Below are 24,832 nucleotides of genomic sequence, written 5' to 3'. Positions count from 1 at the left end.
GAGCTGTTACGTTTTAAACTTTATGACTAGAAAAAAATCAAATTTTTTAGTTAATTATCTCAGTTTTACCACAGTTTTTAATAGATTTGGAAAATTCTAGAATTTCATACACCTGTAAGTATGATTTGTATGCTGTGCAAAATTTATCAAAGAATCTCTCTTACTTGTGCAGAAAAATGTACCTATAGCAACAAATGCAGCCATGAGTGAAAAAATGATGAAATTTCATATCTAAAAAAAATATTTTGTTATGTTTTTGCACTTTCACCGCTATGAGTGTGAATCCTGAGAAGAAAATAAAATGTCCTGTGGCGCCTTTCCTGCTCCAAGTCGGCCCGTTTGACGCCCTACCCTCCTTAACTGAGCAAAGCTACTTGGACATCTACAATAGTCTAGTCTTATTCATTGTAGTTTACAGAATCCTTTACAACTCCAGTTGCAATTGATATTGGGATTACGTAGAGCGCGACGTGTTGAATGGAATTACTCGGCTGTGTGCTTTTCGTGGTCCTCACCTTAATGGCACAGGGCTCGCCCACGCGGTGCACGGCGGCGGTGGCGGAGGCGGCGGCGGCGGCTGCGGCGGCGGCCAGGGGGCGCCACCAGAGGAGCAGCCGCAGCGCCTCGGCGCGCGCCGCCTCGTTGCGGAACACGTAGATGGCGGGCGTGACGCAGCCCGAGGAGAGCGCCAGCAGCTCGGCCAGCCGGCGGCAGTGCTCGGGCACCGAACCCGGGCCCTCCGCCTCGGCCTCGTCCTCGTCGTCGGCGCCCTGCCACGTGGCGGCCCACGCGTCCGCCAGCACGGTCGCGAAGAAGAGCGTCCAGCAGAGCAGGAACGACGCCACCACCATGGCGGCCGTCTTCACCGCGCGGCCCTCTTCGCGGAACAGCAGCGTCGACAGGCTGGCGTTGGAGCAGCGCCGCTTCGTCTGCGACAGCTGCGACAGCGGCGGGTTCTTCCCGGGCCGCCGGCACCCCTCCTCCTGCCGAAGCGAAAGCGTCGCGCTCTCAAGGGCACCAACAAGTGTGGCAGTCGTATGAATTCTATAACTGTCTTTGTAGGTGAGGTGCTCGATCAACAGGCGGATGGTGCTGTCTTCGAGATGCATACAATTCGAGCCTCGGGATTTGGCAGTCAGCGGGAGTAGAAATCTACAAACAGAAGTGAGGGAGTGTTAACATATCAATTTGGGGAAAGTGATCTGTTGCCCCATGTCTTTCGGTAATCTAGGTATTAGTTAAGCAGTTAGTTTTGACACGCATAACGTGCGTCAAACTTTGGTTCTTCCATTGATTTTCTTGAGTCTGCGCGATGGTGGCACCTGCTATATGGGAAATTACTCCGCACCATCGCCGTCCCGAATCGGAAATGGGCGAAGGACCATGGAATCTACAAGATCGTGCAAATAATGGTGGAGTCACGAGAAATGAAGTCAGAATACGTCAAATAAACCTGAAAGGGTATTGATGGATCGCTACAGACGAGCGTTCTCCAATAAAAGACTGCAGATTTCTTGCAGTTGAGGTATTCTGAGAATTTGAAACAAGATTCGTCCTACCAGGCAACATGTTTCCAGTCATCAAGAGTCCAATGTCGGTGTTGACCGGCCCAGGCGAGGTGTAAAGCTTTGTGTCATGCAGTCGTCAAGGGTACAAGAGTGGGCCTTCGACTCCGAAAGCCCATATCAATGATGTTTCGTTGAATGGTGCGCAGACACTTGTTGCTGCTCCAGCATTGAAATCGGCAGCAGTGGAGGTTCTGTAATGTTGTGAGGCATGTCGGTTGGAGTGGTAGGTGAGACTTACATAAGCATCCTGTCTGACCACCTGCTTCCATCCATGTCCATTGTGCATTTCGACGGACTTAGGATGTTCCAGCATGACAATGCAACACCCCACACGTTCAGAATTGCTACAGAGTTGCTTCTGAGGTTAAACACTTCCGGTGACTACCGAACTGCCCCGGCATGAACGTTATTGAGCATTTTTGGTAAGCCTTGCAACGTGCAACTCAGATGAGATCTCCACCCTCCCGTACGCTTACGGGTTTATGGACAGCCGTGCGGGATTCATGGCGTCTGTTCCCTCCAGAATTATCTCACATATTAGTCGAGTCCAAGCCACATCGCGTTGCTGGACATCTGCGTGCTCGCTGGTGCCCTACACTGTACATGGCACGTGTACCAGTTTGTTTGGTTTTCCAGAGTGTTAATAGACCTGGGAAGCACTATTAGAGTATGGAATTATGATTAAAATATGTAGTGTATTGCTACATGAATAATTGAGGCACCTTTCTAATGGCCAATGAGGAACGTTTGAAGTGGACCAAGTCCATTGGATACCAGGGTAACGACGCTGGAAAGTATCAGTGTAAATTGTGAACTCTTGTGGTTTGCAGGTATTTATTGAATTAACCTCGTATGTCGTCGCTAGTTATAATCTACTTTGACGATGTGATCGAAATTAACATGAGGATTTGCAACATCCTCGTGTTTGTGTGTGTGTGTGTGTGTGTTTCGCTCACCTTCCTGGCGTCGCCTGCCTGGTGCGGCTGTGGCTGCGGCGGCTGCGGCAGGTCGAGGGAGCCGCCCCTGCTGCCGCCGCCGGAGCCGACGAGCTCGCCCGGGTTGGTGGAGACGCTGTGCCGGCGGGTGCGCTCGCTGTTGCGGTGCGCGGCCTTGTACATGCGCGCGTAGATCCAGCAGAGGGCGCACAGCGGCAGCGCGAAGCCGGCGGTGAAGAGCGCGAGCGCGTAGGCCAGCCGGAAGGCGTGCGAGCGCGCCGAGGGCCCGCAGGCGAGCGGCGGCGCGCCCGGCCCCACGGGCCGCGGGCCCAGCACCGGCGGCGCCGCCAGCAGCGCCGCGCCCGCCCACGCCGCCACGATCATGCCACGCGCGCGCCGCCGCGTGATGGTCATCGCGTAGTGCAGCGGGCTCAGCACCGCGCTGCGCAACAACACGGCACGCACGGGGCTGTCAGCCGACTGGACGTCTGCACCTCTCACGTTACGCACAAAGTTCACTCTAACATGTTTTACATCTTAAACGCGTCAGGCTGTAGCCACCAGCCGCGTATTTCATTCTCCTTTTTATTCAGCACACACAAAAGAAAGGTTCACCAATGACATTGTAATTGTGTCAGAGACAGCAAAGGACTTGAAAGAGCAGTTGAACGGAATGGATAGTGTCTTGAAAGGAGGATACAAGATGAACATCAACAAAAGCAAAACGAGGATAATGGAATGTAGTCGAATTAAGTCGGGCGATGCTGAGGGAATTAGATTTGGAAATGAGACACTTAAAGTAGTAAAGAAGTTGTGCTATTTGGGAAGCAAAATAAGTGATGATGGTCGAAGTAGAGAGGATATGAAATGTAAACTGGCAATGGCAAGGAAAGCGTTTCTGAAAAAACGGAATTTGTTAACGTCGAGTACTGAGTTAAGTGTCAGGAAGTCGTTTCTGAAAGTATTTCTATGGAGTGTAGCCATGTACGGAAGTGAAAAATGGACGATAAATAGTTTGGACAAGAAGAGAATAGAAGCTTTCGATACGTGGTGCAACAGAAGAATGCTGAAGATCATATGGGTAGATCATATAACTAATAAGGAAGTATTGAATAGGATTGGGAAGAAGAGACGTTTGTGACACAACTTGACTAGAAGAAGGGATCGGTTAGTAGGACATGTTCTGAGGCATCAAGGGATCACAAATTTAGTATTGGAGGGCAGCGTGGAGGGTAAAAATCGTAGAGGGAGACCAATAAATGAAGACACTAAACAGATTCAGAAGGGTGTAGGTTGCAGTAGGTACTGGGAGATGAAGAAGCTTGCACAGGATAGAGTAGCATGGCGAGCTGCATCAAGCTAGTCTCAGGACTGACGACCACAACAACAACATCAATCCATCGATATGATAGGTCTAAAACTTTGTGTTCTGCCTTACGGCAGGTCTTGCAAGGGAGAAGCCTCGTCAGAGAGGTCCACTGCATGAGCATCTAGGGAAGTATTACAACTAAAGTTCAGTTTTGATCACAACACTTAAATCTCAGTAACATAGGTGACCGGTTTCGGTTTCATTTATAGAACCATCTTCAGACCCATGGCTTCCTTGGAGGATGGTAGGCGGAGCTCTTTTCAGCTGCTACGAAGTCAACTCCGTCTACCATCCTCCAAGGAAGCCATGGCTCTGAAGATGGTTATATAAATATAACCGAAACCGGTCACCTATGTTATTGAGATTTAAGTGTTGTGATCAAGACTGAACTTTAGTTAAAATATAATTCGTTATTGATCACTATTCCAAAAATGTTTACCAAAATTGTCTATGGAAGTCATTCCAGTGGTGGTTTCCCGTTGCCTTCCACTGGTGACGACGAAATGATAATGAGGACAGCCGGCCGGAATGGCCGAGCGGTTCTAGGCGCTACAGTCTGGAACCGCGCGACCTTTCCGGTCCCAGGTTCCAATCCTGCCTCTGGCATGGATGTGTGTGATGTCCGTAGGTTAGTTAGGTTTAAGTAGTTCTAAGTTCTAGCGAACTGATGACCTCAGAGGTTAAGTCCCATAGTGCTCAGAGCCATTTGAACCATTTGATTTGATAATGAGGACAACACAACACCCAGTCCCTGAGCGGGGAAAATCTCCGACACAGCAGCGAATCGAATCCGGGCCCCTTTGCTTGACTGACCGTCGCGCTGATAACTCAGGTATCGGGGCGGATGATAGGTCTAAGTAATTAAGAAATTCCGATATGCATCAAAACATCAGTATTATCCGTGAGAGTGAATGATTAATTTTAAGGGGCATATTGTATTCATTCTGGTAGTGAGAAGTGAGCGGCCGCCCGCTGACGCGTTCACAAAAGATAACAAAATTAGCCACAATCGGGAGAGATTGCATCTGAATGCTGAGTTCAGCGAACTCATCCTCTTCTCGCAGTTTGGCGGGCATGAACACTAGGATTTCACGAAAATGACGTCCCACGTACGATAACATCAGCAATATTATTGCAGTAACCACGGAGTGTCCCCACAGACGACTCTTTTGTCTGCTGCCGACAGGCCGCTGATGCCTTGAGATTAAACCCTTAGAAGAGAGAGTCACGGAAACATTTTCACGGGAAGCCTTTTGATAAGTCGGAACTCTGAATCTCTGTGAACGGCGATGTGCCATAGGGTGGCACCGGCAAGCTGCTAGAGAGAGAAGTTCACATAGGACAGTGTTCGGAATCTTCCTAAATAAACGACGCCGAAACTACCAGAACAAAAGTGCATGGAGGTTTCGAGCTATGCGCTCTGAAAGGGGCCAAAATGCCAGTGTCAGCTGGCTCACACCAAGAAGGAGTAAGAGAGTAAAGTATCAGGCACTTCTCCACTGGGGAAAAAGCGCTTCTTCATCAGCAGTGACCACTTGTTCGCTGGAAGCCTTAGTCAATGGACTTGGTCGTCAAGGGGCGCAGAGGAGAAGGCAATTCACGTGCAGACAGACTGCGCCATGCTAGCGTTCAACCTCGCTCTCGACGTCACCCCGCAGTGCCTCGTGCAAATGATATAATATTCGCAGCCACTTCGTACGAATTTTGTACGGGATAATAGGCGCGTTGGTTGACATTTATCAATCAGTCACTGTGTGGCGACCTTTCGGCCACGCTTTTCCTCTTTGAGGTTCTGTTTCTTCCGAATAATCGTCACCAACCCTTCAATTCCGTGATTAACATTCAGTTAACACTATATCTTCTTCGTTTGATTTACTTTATGAGAACTTTTCGACTGCTTTCCCTCTGAAGATCCGTAACTATCACATGCCAGTACTTGTATAAGCACTCTTTTCCCATGATGAATATTTGACGCTTGTTTGTTCTGACAATCACGGAAGTCGTAAGGTGGTGCCTTCCAATCTACATACATACTCCGCAAGGCACCGTAAGGGGCTTGGTGGCGGGTGTTCTGTACCACTACTAGTCATTTAGACATGCATACTGAAGAGACGAATGAAAATTTGTACCAAGGACAGCATTGGAGCCTGGGACTCTTGCTCGCTAGGCAGATGCACTAACCACAAAGGTAGGCTGGCACAGTGGCTTTTACACACCTTCACGGACTATCCTAGAACACGTCCCTCCTCATTCCAAATCCCATTCACGTCTCATCCCACACGGTATTTCCACTAAACTCGAACAGCTATGCAAACGCTCTCCAACTGTTTTGGAACAGCATCTCGGCATCGAACGAAATGGCTGATGGTTGCGTGAAAACTAGGCACAGGTGCTTTAATAATTTGGAACAATGTGGTTACACAGACTTTCTCACGTCTCAAATGTCTATGATATATATAGATAGACTGAAACTAAGAATAAAAATGTATATCAAGGCTGGGATTCAAGCCGGGGTCTCCAGCTCAATAGGTAAATACATTTACGACCATGCCACCCTCGCGCAATAGCTTTGCACAACTGCACGGACTTAAAAAGGTCTCTACAGCTATACAGTTTCATTTGATTAAAGCACCTATGTGCAGGGAGGATCCCCCATTTCATTCGATGCTGAGGTACTATTACAATACAGATTGAGAACCTCTGTAATATTCTTCGATTGATTTATACAAGATATTCGGAAATTCCCGATACTAACTTCTAGAATTTGTAGAGGGGAGTCAGTGCACAATATTCTGAGTAGGAAGCCATGTCCGGAAACTTACCATTTCAGTTCTATTATGGTTTCAATTCAAATGTGTAGCTTACGCATCTGCTGAGGGAAAGAGCAAAGTCTCACAGTTGCTTATCCTCGCATGCAACAGGGTAGGTAGGTTGACGTGGACTACTTCTTGTGAGGTCGTATGGAAATTTTAATTTACGAGACTCCTGTATAGATTGAGGAAGATCTGCACAGTTAATTGACAAGCCGACAAACTTAATATGCCAATTAAAAGCCGACAAACTTAATGGGCCAATTAATACATTAATATAAAATTTCCTCAGCCATCTGGACCAACTGAAGTGTTGCGCAGCTAAAGGACCGTCGGTTGGTGGGGGTAGATCAGTTTTGATATCCTCCGATTAAGAGAGATGGATCCAGTAAAGGCGAAATTCGGAATCATTGTAGCCAAGGTAGACTAGCAAGTAAACAATTACATGGAGTTTTATGGGGCGCACTTACCAGATCATAAATGAAGATTAGGATATTTGAAATAGTTGTAGAAATTATAGCAACGTATGGAGCAGAACCATGGGAAATAAATGAAAGACTAAAGAGGAAATTACTGTCTATAGATATGGAATCATGGAGGTATTGCACTGAAACTTAATAATACGGAATAAAATAAAAACCAGGCAGACGCGAGAAGAACGTGATCCTGACTGTTCCATACAATCTTAATTGCGTACGAAGTAGTCCGTCTACTTAGCTGAGTGGTAACGTGCTTGCTTCCCATGCAGCGGGCGGGGGTACGACTCTCGGGCGGCTTGGAGATTTTGTCCGCTCGTTGACTGCGTACTGTGCTGTCCTCGTCATCATTTCATTGTCATCACTGGCACGCAAGTTGCCCAGTGTGACGGCCGAACTTCCCCGGGTGGGGCCTTCCGGCCAACAGTGCCACACGATCATTTTATTTCGTGTTCGTAGATGATTCGCCTATGCCTCGTGATGAGTGCGTTTGCGAATATCAAAATACGTGACATAAGTTGCTGTATGCTTTGATTTTATTGACTTAAATTTACGTCGCCAAGGGACGACACCTTAGTACCTGGCATACATTACAACTTGATGTCTGCAGAAGTTCTTGAGAAAAGGGGGTCTTAACAGACGAATGAACAGACGTACTACAAAGTCGTTTTTACCGACTGAGATAGGTTTTGTGGTTGGCAGGAAAGACAACACCGTGTTACTAGAGGAGGCCGAAAGGCACGCCTTTTAGCTCACGCTGGCAGGTGGGTGAGGTCTGGAACGGGACAAGGAAATTAGAATTTAGAAAAACGGGCGCAGTTGGTGGAATACTTAACTTTAATCCATGAATGATGAACGTCGCTCTTGACGGTACGTAGTTCACAATATCAATAGTAACTGATAAGAGTGCCTTGCTAGGTCGTAGCAAATGACGTAGCTGAAGGCTATGCTAAACTATCTTCTCGGCAAATGAGAACTTACGTAGGCAGTGAACCATCGCTAACAAAGTCGGCTGTACAACTGGGGCGAGTGCTAGGGAGTCTCTGTAGACTAGACCTGCCCTGTGGCGGCGCTCGGTCTGCAATCACTGATAGTGGCGACACGCGGGTCCGACGTATACTAACGGACCGCGGCCGATTTAAAGGCTACCAACTAGCAAGTGTGGTGTCTGGCGGTGACACCACAATAGGGATCCCTAAAATGAAGACCTGCGTAATGGAATGAACTTGGGCGTGACTAATGCATACCATGTATGCAAAATGTGTTAGGTGGTACCGGAATGTGCACCCATTCGGAGAGAATCACTGGAATCGTAATTAATTGCAGTTTATTAATTTTTGATCTTAAACACGACTATTACGTAATTTAATAGTCTTTCGTTTATATAAGTGCACTGCACTCTACCACTAAATCGAACATCACAATAAAAGGGGAAGTGCTACAGAGGTAGGCTACTGAGATAACTGTGAATTAAAGTAATCGAGACAACATTAGGAGATAAATACGGAGGCGGAGCTACCTGTATCTGTCGACGGCGATGGCGACGATGCTGAAGATGGAGGCGGTGACGGCGAGCGTGGTGAGTCCGGCGCACACGTGGCGCAGCCAGTGCGCGGGCCGCAGCAGCTGCACCAGCAGCGCAGGAGCCACCACCAGCCCGGCCAGCAGGTTGGACACCACGAGGCTCAGCACAAACCTGCCGCACACGCAGAGGGCAACTCAGCACCGGCCTCATGTCACCGGCATTACTAAATCATCATAAGGATTACCACACCTAAGTAAAACAGCAAATGCATTCAATAAGGAATGCAACGCCGTTTTTCTTTAAGCAGGATGGTTTTATTCAGGATACGAACACACCATTTTATTCACTAGACTTTTGTCTACAAAAACCTATTTTGCAACATAATTTCCGCTCAACATCATTTCCGCATTGAGGCACCATACCGGGAGACAACGCCTTGCTGCATCAGTAACCTCCCCATCATATAACTACTACTTCTTACGGAGTGCATTTTTCATTGCGCCAAACAGATCGAGGTCGGAAGGTGCTAGGTCGGGGCTGTAGGGTGGATGAGGAAGAACCGTCCAATGAATTTGTGTGCTCTTCTCCAATAGAGACATCCATTTCTGCGGTGTATTTGATTGTGATCTGTCTATCACCGCGAATGAGAGTGTTCATCCGTTCAAACATTGCAGTAGTTACAGCTATATGCGGCCGACTGGCAAGCGTTATACACTATTGGCCATTAAAATTGCAGAAATGTAGGGTTTCGCAGGGATCGAATGAAGGATAGAGACACGGGTCGTAACACATCTTAAATGTAACGTCCAGTGTTCAGAGTGACGTCAATGCGAACAAGAGGTGACCGAGACGTGTAACCAATGGCACCCCATACCATCGCGCCGGGTGATACGCCAGTATGGCGATGACGAATACACGCTTCCAATGTGCGTTCATCGCGATGTCGCCAAACACGTATGCAACCATCATGATGCTGTAAACAGAACCTAGAGCCATCTGAAGAAATCACGTTTTGCCATTTGTGCATTCAGGTTCGTCGTTGAGTATACCATCATACGCGCTCCTGTCTGTGATGCAGCGACAAGGGTAACCGCAGCCATGGTCTCCGAGCTGATAGTCCATGCTGCTGCAAACGTCGCCGTAGTGTTCTCGCAGATGGTTGTTGTATTGCAAACGTCCCCATCTGTTGACTCAGGGATCGAGACGTGGTTGCACGATCCGTTACAGCCATGCGGATAAGATGCCTGTCATCTCGACTGCTAGTGATACGAGGCCGTTGGGATCCGTATTACCCTCCTGAACCCACCGATTCCATATTCTGCCCAACAGTAATTGCATCTCGACCAAATGAGCAGCAATGTCGCTATACGATAATCGCGATAGGCTTCAATCCAACGTTTATCAAAGTCGGAAACGTCATGGTACGAATTTCTTCTCCTTACACGAGGCATCACAACCACGTTTGACCAGGCAACGCCGGTCAACTGCTGTTTGTGTATGAGAAATCGCTTGGAAACTTTCCTCATGTCAGCGCGTTGTAGGTGTCGCCACCGGCTCCAACCTTGTGTGCATGCTCTGAAAAGCTAATCATTTTCATATCGCAGCATCTCCTGCCTGTCCGTTAAATTTCGCTTCTGTAGCACGTCATCTTCATGGTGTAGCTATTTTAATGGCCAGTAGTGTATTTTCACATTCCCACAGACATGTTCGCGCGACCTCGCTGCCATGATGACACACGCCTCGCCCAAAACCTCAGAGCTCTTTTGTTCACTTCCATGTCTCCATAGACATTCTTAAAGCTCCTATGAATATCTGCGATGCTTTGGTTTCGCAGTAATAGAATCTCAGTGACAGGTCTCTGCTTGTTATGCACCTCCATCACAGACGCCATTTTGAAGGGTAAGTATTGTGTCGCCACCTATCGGAACTTCATGTAAATATGCGGGCTGAAGTGGAAATATTCCACGATGTCCCACAACAAATTTAGCATTTTTTCGGGAACCCGGGCGTGGAAAGCGAGAACGCTACCGCACGACCTCGAGATGCGGGCGCTCAGAGCCATTTGAACCAACTAAAACCCAGTGAAGTCAATCTTCAGTTAAAACTCACAAAACGCGAATATGAAGGTTTTTACTCATTTTTGAAGGGAATATGTTATTTATTTTACTTATGGAGTGAAAACAAAGATATTAATGTTGTTAGCGGTCATCAACTATCCATGGTTTACAATAAGTAGTTCAAAGCAACTTCATAACCTTCCTGTTGGTGTGGCAACTTATAGAGGGTGATTCCGTACTGATGTCACAAGCTTTCAGGGACGATAGACAAGGGTAAATGTATCAGTCTGAGGTAAGGAATCCAGGTGCGGAAATTTCCGAGTCGAAAGGTATAAGCGAAAATCATTCTGATAATTCTGACAATAGACCACTTATACTGCAAGCTCTTTGATTTCCTTCTTTTGGGATGATGTAGTATGGACCAAAACAGATAAAATTTGTCTGGTAAACATTGCCTCTAAACAGCTTATCTTAAGCGTTATGGGCACCGGTGTAGTAGAAGTGTTTCACAGTAGGAAAGATGAAGAGGTTTTCTTAGTTCTTGAGATAGGCTTTTTAGAGCCGATATTTACTAGACAATTTTTTCTTGTTTTGGTCCATAGTACCTCCACCAAAAATAAGGAAAGAAAAGGGCTTGCAGTAGAAGTGGTCTATTGTCAGTAGTATCAGAATGATTTTCGTTTCTAACTTTCGACTCGGTCGTTTCCGCACATGGGTTCCTTACCCTTCTCCACCGCCCCTGAAAGTGTGTAACATCATCACGGAATAAACCTCTGCTATAATATAATTTCGCGTGAATACCTAGCTGTAATTAATGTGGTTCTTTGCAGTTTTCTGAATCCAAGTGCTTAATTTGGAAAAGAAAATCCTTCGATAGATAGTTACACAAATTAGATTCCCATTGTGGAGCCTAAATGGAGTCGTCGACTATCAGAAATGATGTATACTAGCACCATTTCCTCAAACATTTTCCTTCCAATCATAGTAGCCACCGTCTTACCAAGGGCTTCTTTCCGACTGTTCTTGAATGAGATAGACGTAGTTCAACTGAATATCTCTATAGGTAACAAAATTACGAAGAATGGCGTTACAGGATTGTTTCACTTGCAGTAGTAACTCTGTCCACTGTATGTCCAATTATCAAACCCTTTCCACCTCCATTAGCCTCACATTTTGGTCTAAGGATTTTCTGCTTGTAAACTAACATATCCCAATTTGAAATATGTACTTAAGGGAAATGCGCGACATATGTGTGGAAGCGTTTAGTGATAAAAGAGAGCACAATGGCAACATGCTATTTATGATTGTTGTAGACATAGTATTGCCACATACCAACTTGTACTATAGAAAATAGTAAGCAGAGAAAGTGTAAAAATGTTTGCAAATGATACTACATAGCCCTATTATGTCATATTCAAAATAGCTGTGAAAATGAGAACTGTTGTAGACATACAAAAATTCAGAGCAACAGACAAGCTTAAGGTATTAGTATTTGGAAGAAAAACAAGGTACCCGATGTAGACGTAGGTGGTTCATGTAACCTTACTGTGTAGAATGTATTATGTTGAAAAATATTAACACTGCTGTGTCGAACATTGTTACTAATCTAAATGACGGCTGCAGCTTCACATCACTAATAGAAACAGACTGATGAAAGGATAATATCTTCCTGATGGCGAAACTGACTGAAAGAGGGAGATTCGAAGTATCACTAGCTTGTAAAATTCTCTTCGTTTTCTCCTAATTACTGCTTTCAAATGTAAGTCGTCGTTTTATTGCGTTCTCCGCTGTTCAGTGTTTCAGTAATATGTTTTGATATGACTAATTCAGTTACGGCTGCAGAACATCTCACAATTTACAATGAATAGTTTCTCGTGGAAGGCGATGTTGTACATTTAAAGAAATACTGTCGACGTTTTTCTGCCATTCTTTTTGATTATTTAGCAAAATCAATTTTATTAGAGGTAAAGCATTCTTATAAAATAATGAAAATACTGATCAAAAAGAAATCATTTGTTTCGGTAATATCGATCGAACTTTAAACTTTACGATGCAACTTCACGCTGTGAATGTTTAGTGCAATGAATCTTAGAACTCGAAATCAGACAGGACTGGTACTATGCACTTGCGGACATAGGTCGCTGCTGGTATCTTCATTATCTTCTGCTGTATTCAGAATGTTGTGAATAACCACACATAAAATGAATCTGGATATTTGCTTTATTTGCAATGAACTTGGGTAAATATACCTGAGAAATGAAAGTGCCTGTTGGAAGCCAAAACGCTTACACATTCCATATCTTCTGTTCAACGTTGGTATGAATTTAAATGCTTTCTCGAAGAACATACTAGTATTTTATTACAAAGGCGCTGCAGACCGTTATGACATTAAGGTAGTGGCTAAGGGAAAACACAGTGCGACATTATCTTTACCATTTGAAATATTTCGAAAGTGCAAGGTCGGCTGTTGGTCTCTAGAAAATTTAGTGAAAACCCGAAAATAATTACACTTTTCATATTTAAAGAAAGGCGTCAATGAAGTACGGAAACCTCGTGCAACGTGTATTTGTTTACGAGTAACCAGTTTACGTCAAGTGAGCACCTTCAAATCACAGATACCATTTCATCCAATTAGAAGCAGGTTCCTTGGCGTCAAGTACATAATAATTGCCAGTTGTTCTATGTATTACTAATACATACATCAATTTTAAGTTTGATAAAATAACTGGCAGATGGTGCATCTGATTGTAATTACGTACCTGACACGAACGAACCTTCCTCTAACCTGATGTATTGGTGTCCGTGACTCGAAGATAGTCACTTGACCAAGGCTGGTTGTCCATAAATAACTACGCCTTACAGCAGCTTAGGGTGACTTCATCACGTTATTCCTTATATATATTGAAACTGTGCATCACAGCTTCCAGAACATATTTCCATATTTAGTTAAGGTCCACAGCCAAGTAGTAAGTACACTCGCCATAAATGAGAGTGCAGATGATCTAAGTAAAAGTTATGGGTTCGTAATTCTGCACTGAGAAAGGTCATTCGAGGATAATTTTATAAAAGAATTGCCTCAAAGCAGTAAGTTTTTAACGTCAGTTTTGTAATACTTGCTGACTTACCTTGCTGCAAAAAAGAAATATACAAAATAAAATAATTAAAAACTTAATGCGTTTAAGAGCCATTATTATGTACATTGACTGAGAAAGAAAGTGACGCATCCAGAAAGGGATGAGGAAACGGAGTGAAACATCACGTGAGAGGATAAGTGGTGTATTTCAGTGACTACAATATCGAATGAATTTTAATAACAACGTAGACAGTATGATACAATTTCTCAGTAAGACTTTGTAGCCTCTGTGGCCTGGTTGAATTCGATGGCTCCATTGGGATTGGGAGGTGTGTCAAAGCCGTTGTCTCTCATCCAGAGTCAGGCTCGCACACAGCTGTTGTAACTGGCCCTTGACATCTTGCTGGATAATAGCATTGGTGCGGTGTTGATGTTCTAGCTGGTCCCGCATATGGTCCACCGGGAGCAGATATGGAGATCTTGTTGGCCACGGGGCTACCGAAACATGATAGTTTATAGAGATATGTGGCATGAGTGAACGAGTATATTCCTGTTGAAACATGGCTCCATTATACTGTGGCATGAGAGGTAACCCATAAGGACGCAGGATGTCAGGCACGTACATTATACAGTCATAGTTCTCTCAGTTACGACCCACCGTGACCTGAAGTCGCACCGCCGGCCGATGTGGCCGACCGGTTCTAGGCGCTTCCGTCTGGAACCGCGTGATCGCTGTGGTCGCAGGTCCGAATCCTGCCTTGGGCATGGATGTCTGTGATGTCCTTAGGTTAGTTAGGTTTAAGTAGTTTTAAGTTTAGGGGACTGATGACCCCAGATGGTAAGTCACATAGTGCTTCGAGCCTTATGACCTTTTTTTTCGCACCCTGTTGCTCCCGATACCTGACGCCAAGAACACACCGCCGTGCCTCTCCAAAATATTGATAGCATGTTATCTCTCCCCTGGCAGCCATCATACCCGCTGACGACGGTTGTCCGGGATAGCGGAGACTGCATGCAATCCAACGCCATTCATCCGCAGTCTGTCCCCTGATCATGGCACCACTGGAAACGCAGCATTTGTGATGCCTACGCATGGGCTGGTAATTCCATAGTCCGACTGCACTTAGCCTCCAACCAGTAGCTCACGATGACACCAGATGTTGCTGGAAATTTATTGTATGGCCTGCACTCACTTTCCGATGCAGTCCAACATCGGGCCGTTAACCCATATTCTACATATTGCGCGATTCGACTAGTGAGCCAAACGGAGGCCCAAGATGAGGGCCGGCTGACGATGATGACAAACGAGTACCAGATATGTCCATGTCTTTTACAGTGATCGTGTACGAAGTTACATTGACATAGCACCCACGACATAAATTTTAGCTACAGTGCGACAAGAGGAAATTATGCCTCTAACAGTTATAAACATTATCTATCCGACATATGAAAATACAGTGAAATAAACGTTAATTATTTATATAATATTCTATGATGTAATTAGACATATCGATGTGTATCGTACAAGGACAATGATAATTGTAAATTCCTTTTATGATCTGCGTTTGTCTTCCTTTGTTTTTACCTTTTGTTGGTTGGCTTTTGTAGGTTGCGGACGCAATACGCATATCAAACTGAGGTCTGTTAAGAAATTGTAATTATTTGTTAATTATTACTTGAGAATAGAGTTCATTGTTATTATAAATATGAGTGAATAATTGTTTGTAACTTTAATTCCTCTCTCAATAAGCTTTATATGTGATAATTATTTCTTCCTGCTGCAAGGAGCGCAGCCATTGATGATAGCGATTTATATCGTGTTTTTATCTGTGTTTTCCTTAGGAAAAAAATCAAAGGTTTTCTTGATGAAAATTAGTCTAAATAGTGCAAAATATGAAAGTAAAGTTTAATAAACATTTCAAATACTTATCCTATTGAAAAGAAAATTTACTCAATTGTCTGCCGCCATCTTAACAATTATCTCAGCGGCAAATTCAAATTACGCAACTCTGCAGACATAAATGCCGAAGGTAATAAAATTGTGCAAAAATAAATGTGCACCGGTGGTCCCGAACTCATTTTAATGAAAATAATTTGAATAAGATTGGTTCATTAAAAACAGTGTTCATAGCACGATCCATATAACAAACTTTTCATGCTGACGTATGGAGCCGAAATTAATTGCGCACAAATTGCGAAGAATATTGTTTCAGGTAACATACGTCAGTGTTGTGCGCGGCTGATATTCGGTGGTTTTAATGATCATTTTGCTGAAGATAACTGTTTCCGTCATAATCAGTAGTTGTATAGAATCTGTTGTATGAACTGTGATTTAGTGACACACGGCTTACAGACAACGCTTTAACACAACGTTAACTTGGATTTCTTTAGCAACTTGACCAAATCTTCAGCCGGGAGAAAAAAATATTTAGTAATTACTCAATGTAATAAAATTAGATTATCATTTCCATTTACAAATTAGTTAAATACCAAGCCACTGAATAACACAACGAACGTCACAGGGATGACACTCAGTGATGTGGGGAGCCGGTTACATGTTTTCCGAAGGCCACCGCAGAGGTTAAGGCGGTACGATGTGATTGGTAATAAGGCGATTCTCACTTCTAGTGATCAGATATAGTCAATCGGAACCTTAATGACGTGTTTGGTTGCCTTCACATTCCTGTTCTGTTCAGTGGAAATGGCAATTAAGGCACGCCATGCAGAAATAAGGCCTTCTTCACGTGAAGGAGATACAATTTTGTATCTTTCTGATAGGCTGCTTATAGCAGTCTTTCGGCAGCAGTGTTCCATTCACTGGTGCCCAGTTATGAAGGTTTTCCTGGATCAGTTTCCAGATGAATGTACATTATTTACAATTAAGTGCTTGGAACTCTGCCTTTCGCAGATAATGCTCATACCGACTCATGAGATCGGGCAAGCCTCTCGACTAGCCTTCACTGCTTCGCTGGATGAAGTAAATCTAACTAATGTTCAGTCGTTAAAGTCAAGGTGCCGTTCTCGAGTTCGAATGCAACATATAGTTTTAATCTGCCAGGAAATCCAGATCAGCGCAAACTCCACTGCAGAATATAAACTTAAATTATCTGCTGTTGAACAAATTAGAATCCTCGGAAATCTGTACATGGATGTTGTCTTGTTGAAATAGTTACAGCGGTGTATCCTTACATTTTGAAGCCTCCCAGATACAGCTGTAGTTATTGCCTTCAGTAGCAACAGGGACACAGACACATAGACACACAGTAGTAATTAAAAGAAGAGTTGGGGAGCCATCCACATGGATGCCCGCTCAAGCTCAGCCGCGACACTTGGAGATTGAATGGAAGTGGTTGAAAGACGGACAGATGCGCTCAACGGGGTTGATGTTAGGTGCCCAACACAATGTGGAAGCGATGTTCTGTGCACTGCCTTACCTTTAACGACATGTGCAAACAGTCCCAACTAGCATTCAATAGTTCTTGCGAATTCTGACTAATTCCAACAAACACGACGGTAACATCACATATGTTAAATTTATACGATACATCGTCAATATCTTTTAACTTAACAGACTGTATAAACATTTGCAGAAATGTAGTGTCAAGAAAAGTTCGTGGAACTGGAGCACTGCTGATGAAACAGTGATCAATATACACCATAGCAGTCTCGAATACTGCGAAACACGTCACCACAAGTGAAAATACCAAATATGTTTGCAATGACGAAAAGGTGAGATGTATCGTGAAATTGAATAGTAGGTTGGTACAGAAGTGTTCGACGTGAACTCACCCAATTCTGAAAGCTTTTTACATAAGAGGTACACAATATTTGATTCAAATATTTTTCGCAATTAAGGAAGCAAAGACAGACCTTATCGTTTCGTTGACACAACAGCGAATATAGACAGTTAGTTGCACATGAGTGGAGAAGAAATAAGCGGTTCCTTTCTTTTGTTGTTTTAAACTACTTTGGTGTTCGTACCCAGTGATTTTGTGGGTGCAGCGGGAAACTTAGGTCATCGTATCTGCAAGGGATCTGAAGAGTACTCCTCTCTAAAACTTTCTGAAACGCTGAGTCACCTCACACCAGTTTTCAAAAAGTGGCTCTGAGCAGCATGGGACTTAACAGCTGAGGTCATCTGTCCCCTAGAACTTAGAACTACTTAAACCTAACTAACCTAAGGACATCACACACATCCATGCCCGAGGCAGGATTCGCGCGGTTCCAGACTGAAGCTTCTAGAACCGCTCGGCCACAGCGGCCGGCACTCTAGTTGTGAGTATGTTTATTGTTGACCTACAATTATTTCTATTCTTGTAATTTAGACGTATCTCGTTCAAAGCAACAGTAAGCTAATGCGATTAAAACCCTAACGCTGATGTTTTGCGGGAATTGAATTCCGAAAACGGCTGTGGAGTTAAATATGTGGTACATCGGTACGTATTATAATACGGATCTAGGCAAAACCTTTATCTTTAGGGCCTAAGAAATGCAGATTTATTTTATTTTGTCTGGACTCGGTTATGCACTGTCTTTATTGTTTGTAAAGTTATAATCTTCCGGTAAGTAAAGCTGCTTAACAACAGGAAAATCACATCCGAAAAACAGGTTGTGCAAGTTACTGGGTTGAGCTGAGTTCACCGGTAAGTTTGACTATTCACAATACTGCCGCGACTGACCGCACTAAAGAACCGACAGTGCTCTTTGTGTCAACGATCGCCTGGAGCGAACATTTCGTATTTCGAAGCACGGATATGGCAAATAATACATAAAACTCTGCAGTAAAATAGTTTATGCACCGCAGTTAAACTTTGTCGGGCAAAGTCTGATCATAGTCCAATAATACAAGAGGAAGAAAACCATACTGGATGGACATCTAGTGGAACTTAGTTCGAGTTACTTGAGCAGCTTGCTACAGTTCATCTCCGATTCATAATTAACGTTTGCTACAGCAGCAAAATAAAAGTCTGCTTCCTCTGAAATTTAAGACCCAGACAGTATCTCCTACAATGCTGAAAATAAACTTCTAGATATACAGTTAAAACCGACCGGTTACTGTGTTGTTATAAATACATTAATAGTACAGATATACCAAACAATATTGAGCAGAAACTAATAATTTGCACGTGCAGGAGAGCTGTCACATAAACAGTCACCATTCGAAGAATCGGAAGACTTTCAAAGTGGTATTAAAAATATAGTTGAAAAATGAATGGGAAACAGACGAAAGGTGGACCAAAGTAAGACGGTTGAGAATTGTGAAAAAACGATAGAAATAGAGCCATCTCATGAGCGCATATTTCCAGTGTTGAAGGCAATTATAATTTACGCACATAATACGATTTTAGACGACATGGGCGAGAGATAAAACAACTACCTACGCCAAATTATCACTTAATGAGCATTAAACGACCGTGACATCGCGCAGTTTTTCTGTGCACCGCCGACTTCAACCATATGGTGCCTTAGATCTGAAGATAAGCAGCATAAAGACAGAAACCAATGACCATTTTTAAATAAATGATTAGTTGCGAACTTGACATAATGTGAGCAAAACACAGCCACTAATTTTACTGTGGAGGAAGATTTGCCATATTCTGAATCTGGCAAAAATTTTTAAAATGAAAGAGAGTACTACACAATGGAAGTCCCTATGACCTTCGCATAATTTACTCATACTTGGAGGACACATTCGATGTAGCAGGAAAGGCCGGTAGTAAATGAAACGTGTAAATATGTAGGTAAAAGCACCTGCTCTTTCCATTAGCGAAGACTTTAGGGACATGGTATTCATTTAATTACAATGCTCAGCAAAAGCTTGTAACGTATGAAATTCTGTATGAATGAAATACAGAAAACCACAGTATACTTTATAAGAAAACAGGAGGTCTTGGAGGCTTTTAAATTCAATATTTTACCAAGACAGTACAGGCATGATAGCGAATGACTGAGCAGAGGCGGCAGTAGGAGACAGTTTCACATAAGGGAACACAACAAGAGCCGCAACGTTCCCTCGCGTATGTGACGCAAAATGAATGGAAATCAAGAAAGATCTTAGTATGAAATTTTTACATAGAGCGCTAACGGAAAATATTATGCCATGGCTTGCAGCAAGAACATACTTCGGGTAAAAGGAAGAAAGTTTAAAAATGGACGGATTTGAAATCTGGTCAAAAAATATATCCATTGCATTGGTATTGTTTAATATTTGATGATGGTGGTACACCGGAGAACGATATGAGAAAATAAATAATGTCAGAATTTTTTAGCTATGCTAATAGCTATTTGTACTAAGAAAGAAAGCCTAATTTCAGAATCTAGAACGGCAAACATATGTATGTGTTGTAACTAACTGGTGATCGGGATTAGTGTACATGAAAACGATATCGAATAAGAAACTAAATTTGAAACAAGTTCTTAGCCCTGCAACTAGATCTAAATAGCTCTAACTAGCCTCAAATGTGAGAATAAACAAGCCTTAGATGCAAAATGCCTCATAGAAAGGAAAATAAACCCCCTTCCACTCTTTTTTTCCTTCTTTTCTTTTTTAAAAAACAAAGCATGACATCGTGAATATTACCGCCCAGGTTGAACTCGTAGAACATATTGGATTAAGAGGATGAATATTCGCACCTAAATCAATCGTAAATAGTCCTGAAAATTCTAATGAGTGAGTTGTCCTCGATAAAATGTGTCCTTTTCTTTTTTTCTCTCTATTGAAAGTAACGATCATCTTTGTTACATGTGATACTTCTTAAAACGTTATACACATCATCTCTAAGAGAAACAGAGCTATTGATTATCTTTCATTGAGACCAGAAAAGAGTAAATGGAATGTGAACGCATGACTCAAACTGTCGGTTATTCTTGTAACAACGAATCAATGTGAATCAGTAGCCTCGTAGTAAACAGGTGAATGAAGAACGAAGCGGAAATTTGAGTTGTGAGTCCCTTTTATCTCAAAGTTCCGTGACGAATGAGACCACTTTATTTACCTCTCACTCTGCTACCTTCTGCTAGAAGAGTAACGGGAATTAACTTACCATCCTAATGTCCCACGCTTAAGTTACTAACATTTCTCAGGAAGACAGTAAATTGATGACCGGAAACGCTCTTTGACTTAATTTTCAGTGAAGTTATCTAACCCGCGTTCGTGTCGGACAGTTTTTCAAGAACGCTGAGCGTTCCATTTTTCGTGTACTGTCTGGGTGCAATTTTCTGCCTCATTTACGAAAGATCGGTGTGGTGATTACGAAGGCGTTGGTAACTCACTAGCTCAGCCACAATCGTCAAACAGCTTTTGTATTACTGAAGACAAGAATCTCTGTCAGTAGTTATTGCTACTTTCTGCTTTCGTACTGAGCGTGAGCGGTAAACACGATCTGGAAACAACATTGCAGTTGTGGTTGAGTCTTTACCCTTTAAGCCCTTCCTCCTATCATTGCAAGGGCTGCAATCCAATGGAGCTGCGGTGTTCCGTAAATAGAAAAGAGTGCTTTTAGTATGAAGGTTTGTGTGACTCTGCGATGCACTATGGACAGCTCAGCTGGTAAGATATTTGTAGCGAAATGCTAGCGTTTGTGTTAGAATTCTACTACGGCCTACCGTTTTAATGTCGGGAAATTAAAGTACACAGCAAGAACAACTTGTCAGCAATAGGGCATCAGTTCACCTTTCCCAAACGAAATTATCCATTGATGTAGTCTTAAGTGAAACTTGTAATGTTATATGAGAATCACTGCCCCCTTTTTTTAAACCAATTTGTGTCTGATTTTATTCTGAGAAGCACAGTAATGTATGTAAATACCGTAAATGTAAATTTGATTCAAAAAATACTTGACGTGAAGTGCAGCTGGACAGCAACAAACTCTAGCACGCAATCCCTGCAACGACAGTACTTATGTATCTCTGAGTATGGACTCTAAAAAAAAGACAATTGGTTTATTAAAAAAAGAGAACTGTTAATCTGTCTCTTCTTGCAGGAGGAGGTGTTGCTAAGCCGTCGCTCAGAACGTATTGTTACATTTAATGAAAATTGATATTCTATTGATAAAACCGAGTAAAGTATGCGTAAGAGTTGCCAAACACTTATGTATACAAATTTTCTGGAAGTGAAGAATAGAAATATCATGTTTTTGGAAAGAAGGTGAACTTCGTTGTCATCTCCATCTATCAAATGGTTCAAATGGCTCTGAGCACCTAACTAACCTAAGGACATCACACACATCCAAGCCCGAGGCAGGATTAGAACCTGTGACCGTAGCGGTCGCGCGGCTCCAGACTCGCCATCTATCAGTCGACAGAATTGTAAGTGTAGAAAGTTCACTAAAATACAGGAAAAGAAATGCATTCTCTATAGTTTTCATTCAGTAAGTAATAACCTCTCATAATTTCTTAATTACAGTAATTGGATTATGTTCTTGTACAATAGTCTGGTGCTGAACCCTACTGACCAATTTTGATGTAGCAGGACGTGTAGTTTGAAGGAAGTTTGTGTGCTCAGCAATCTCGTTTTCTCACGAAAAACAGATTGCTGTTCAACAGTGGTTCCTTAGGTATGAAAAGCTACGAAAACTTGGGCAAAAAGCTATCCGCAATACGGCCAAGTAACTAACATAGTCGTATTTTAAACCTTAAAGAACAATAACCTCCTCCAAATTGTAATACGTCACCAACTGGTGCAGAAGCTGATCATTGAAAGAGGCGGCAACCAAAAATTCAGGTACCAGTTTCGACTTAAAGTAAAAATCTCACTCAAATCTCTCTCTCTCTCTCTCTCTCTCTCTCTCTCTCTCTCTCTCTCTCTCTCTCCAAGCACACATATAAATATTCATAGTATTAAAAAAAGTCATTATACCCTGACACATCAATTCTTAACGTTTGCTTACGAAACAAAAGCCCATACATCTTCAAGTTGTACCTCATTTTGCAGTAGAGTAGAAGTGGGAGGAGGAAAGGAGGGTTTGGTGGATGGTAACGGTGAAGATGATGTGCAAGTGAATTAATTCACACACAACTAATATGATTAAATGACGGTTTATCCCTTGCAGAGGCAATGTGTATTTATTTTCCTGCTTTTAGCAGAGGTTCGAGTCCTGTGATTATTTTGATAGTGACCGTATGATGCAAGGAGTAAAGAGTATCCTACCTACCGACATCAGGAACAGAATAATAAGATAAATTATTTGTAACTAAGTAACAAATATCAAAAGTTCATTACGGAATTTAACAAAGAGTGCATCATTGGACTATCAGGATCATGTTCAGTATTTATTCGTTAGCACCCTCCTGAGAACAAAGGGTTCTCTCAACTTGATTGAAAAAATACAAAGAAGCATACTGAACTACAACACTACTCACTTTAAGGAGGGCTTAAACCGACTGGATGTGTTCCGCAAGGGGGAGTAACGACGGGATAGCTTACCTAATGGAAGTAGATTACACGTTGACGCGGCAGCGGCGGAAACGGACCGCGGACAAGATCTCCCAAAATCTGATACAAAATGGGAGAGAACGAAGGTGTCCTGACAGCTGTGGAGAGTTGCCTTTCGAATATTCCGTAGAGCCAGGCACACACCATCCGACCCTAATGCCAACACAAGCGAGGGTAGCCTGAAAGAACCACTCCTCGGCTCCTCCGTACTCTAACCCAACTTCTAGGGTCGCCCACAGCTAGCAAAACTTGATGAAGGAGTGCTGAAAACAATGTAGCTATATTGCTTTCAGGGATCTCGGAACCAGACTGTTGCAACTCTTATCACTCCACCCAAGGGCCAAAACTGGTGCCGTCTTTATCGGCCGAAGGCTACAGAGGTAGCGTCTCCACCTTGACTTGCGCCATTTGACTGAAATAAATACTCTATTAATGCAGCAATCATGCAGCAATAGTAGAAACAGGGGAGAGTTCAGTGTGGAGACTGGCTGTTCTGCCAAGTTCCATTGAACACATTTAATCGGCTGATTAATTTCGATATTGAAGCAATAACTTTATAAAGCGAGGATGGCAGATGCTTTTTGACATCCACTTTAGAAACGAAGTGCTACAATCTGATATTATCAAGGCTGAGCAAACTTATTTTTCGTGTTCTCAGCAATGAAAAATAATTGATCATGCCATGTGTTTCTGTGTGGCAGTCTTACAAATTGGAGCCTTGCTCATATAGTTGAACGTATTGTCATTGTATACATTCTACAAGTGGAGTACAGAGCTTAATTGGAATCAGATAGACTGAAGGAAACAAAAATTATTACATCTGGAAAGACGACGTCGATTTTGATCCGATGGCGACATATGCCACCTGGGCTGTAGCTGTACTGATAATGGTTTCCACGTCGTCCGGCAGCAGATAGCATGGTGACATAGCTACCTGAGCACCACCGTAGCGAAATCTGCGTCTATCCTTTAATAGGAAATGCCGTGTATCTAGGCCCACCCGTCGGGTAGACCGTTCGCCTGGTGCAGGCCTTTAGAGTGGACGCCACATCGGCGACTTGCGTGTCGATGAGGATGAAATGGTGATGATAAGGATAACACAACACCCAGTCCCTCAGCGGAGAAAATCTTCGACCCAGCCGGGAATCGAAGCCAGGCCGTTAGGTATGACATTCCGTCGCGCTGACCACTCAGCTACCACGGGCGGACTATCCTTTAATAGGAAATGCCGTCAAAATGAAGGCTCAGTATGGAGTAATGTGTGAAGCAATGAGCCAACCATGCCGCAGAGACGCACTGGTGCGTATTACAGCGAACTAAGGAGGTTTGAAAGAGATAAAATTGTGGTCTTTATGTGGCGGGATGGTGCTTTCGGAGAACTGCGTCAGTTGTGCAAGGATGCTGGAATGCGTGATGACGTAAACATTCTTACAGACGAGGTACTGAACGTCCAAACAGCACAGACGCCTGCCACGATCATATTGTAAGGGCAGTAGTGGCAGTTCGTATAGTTCCGACTGCACAGATAAGAGGCCCAGAAATGTCAACAAGAGCTGTTTCGGAACGGGTATTAGCAGAAGCACTCG

General features: G+C 43.4%; 1 protein-coding gene across 1 annotated transcript in view; it reads right to left on the bottom strand.

The window, feature by feature from the left end:
- The window catches only part of LOC126280827 (uncharacterized), a 376,685-nt gene that overhangs the window by 17,218 nt on the left and 334,635 nt on the right, over positions 1-24,832 (bottom strand). The window contains 3 exon segments of the mRNA XM_049979800.1: positions 516-980; positions 2,543-2,945; positions 8,678-8,854. Coding sequence (XP_049835757.1) covers positions 516-980; positions 2,543-2,945; positions 8,678-8,854 — 1,045 coding nt within the window.

This window comes from Schistocerca gregaria, chromosome 1 (genome assembly GCF_023897955.1).
Source record: "Schistocerca gregaria isolate iqSchGreg1 chromosome 1, iqSchGreg1.2, whole genome shotgun sequence".
In the NCBI taxonomy this organism is placed as follows: Eukaryota; Metazoa; Arthropoda; class Insecta; order Orthoptera; family Acrididae; genus Schistocerca; species Schistocerca gregaria.
The sequence above is the reverse complement of the archived record's forward strand: the minus strand, read 5'-3'. Positions and strand labels throughout refer to the sequence as shown.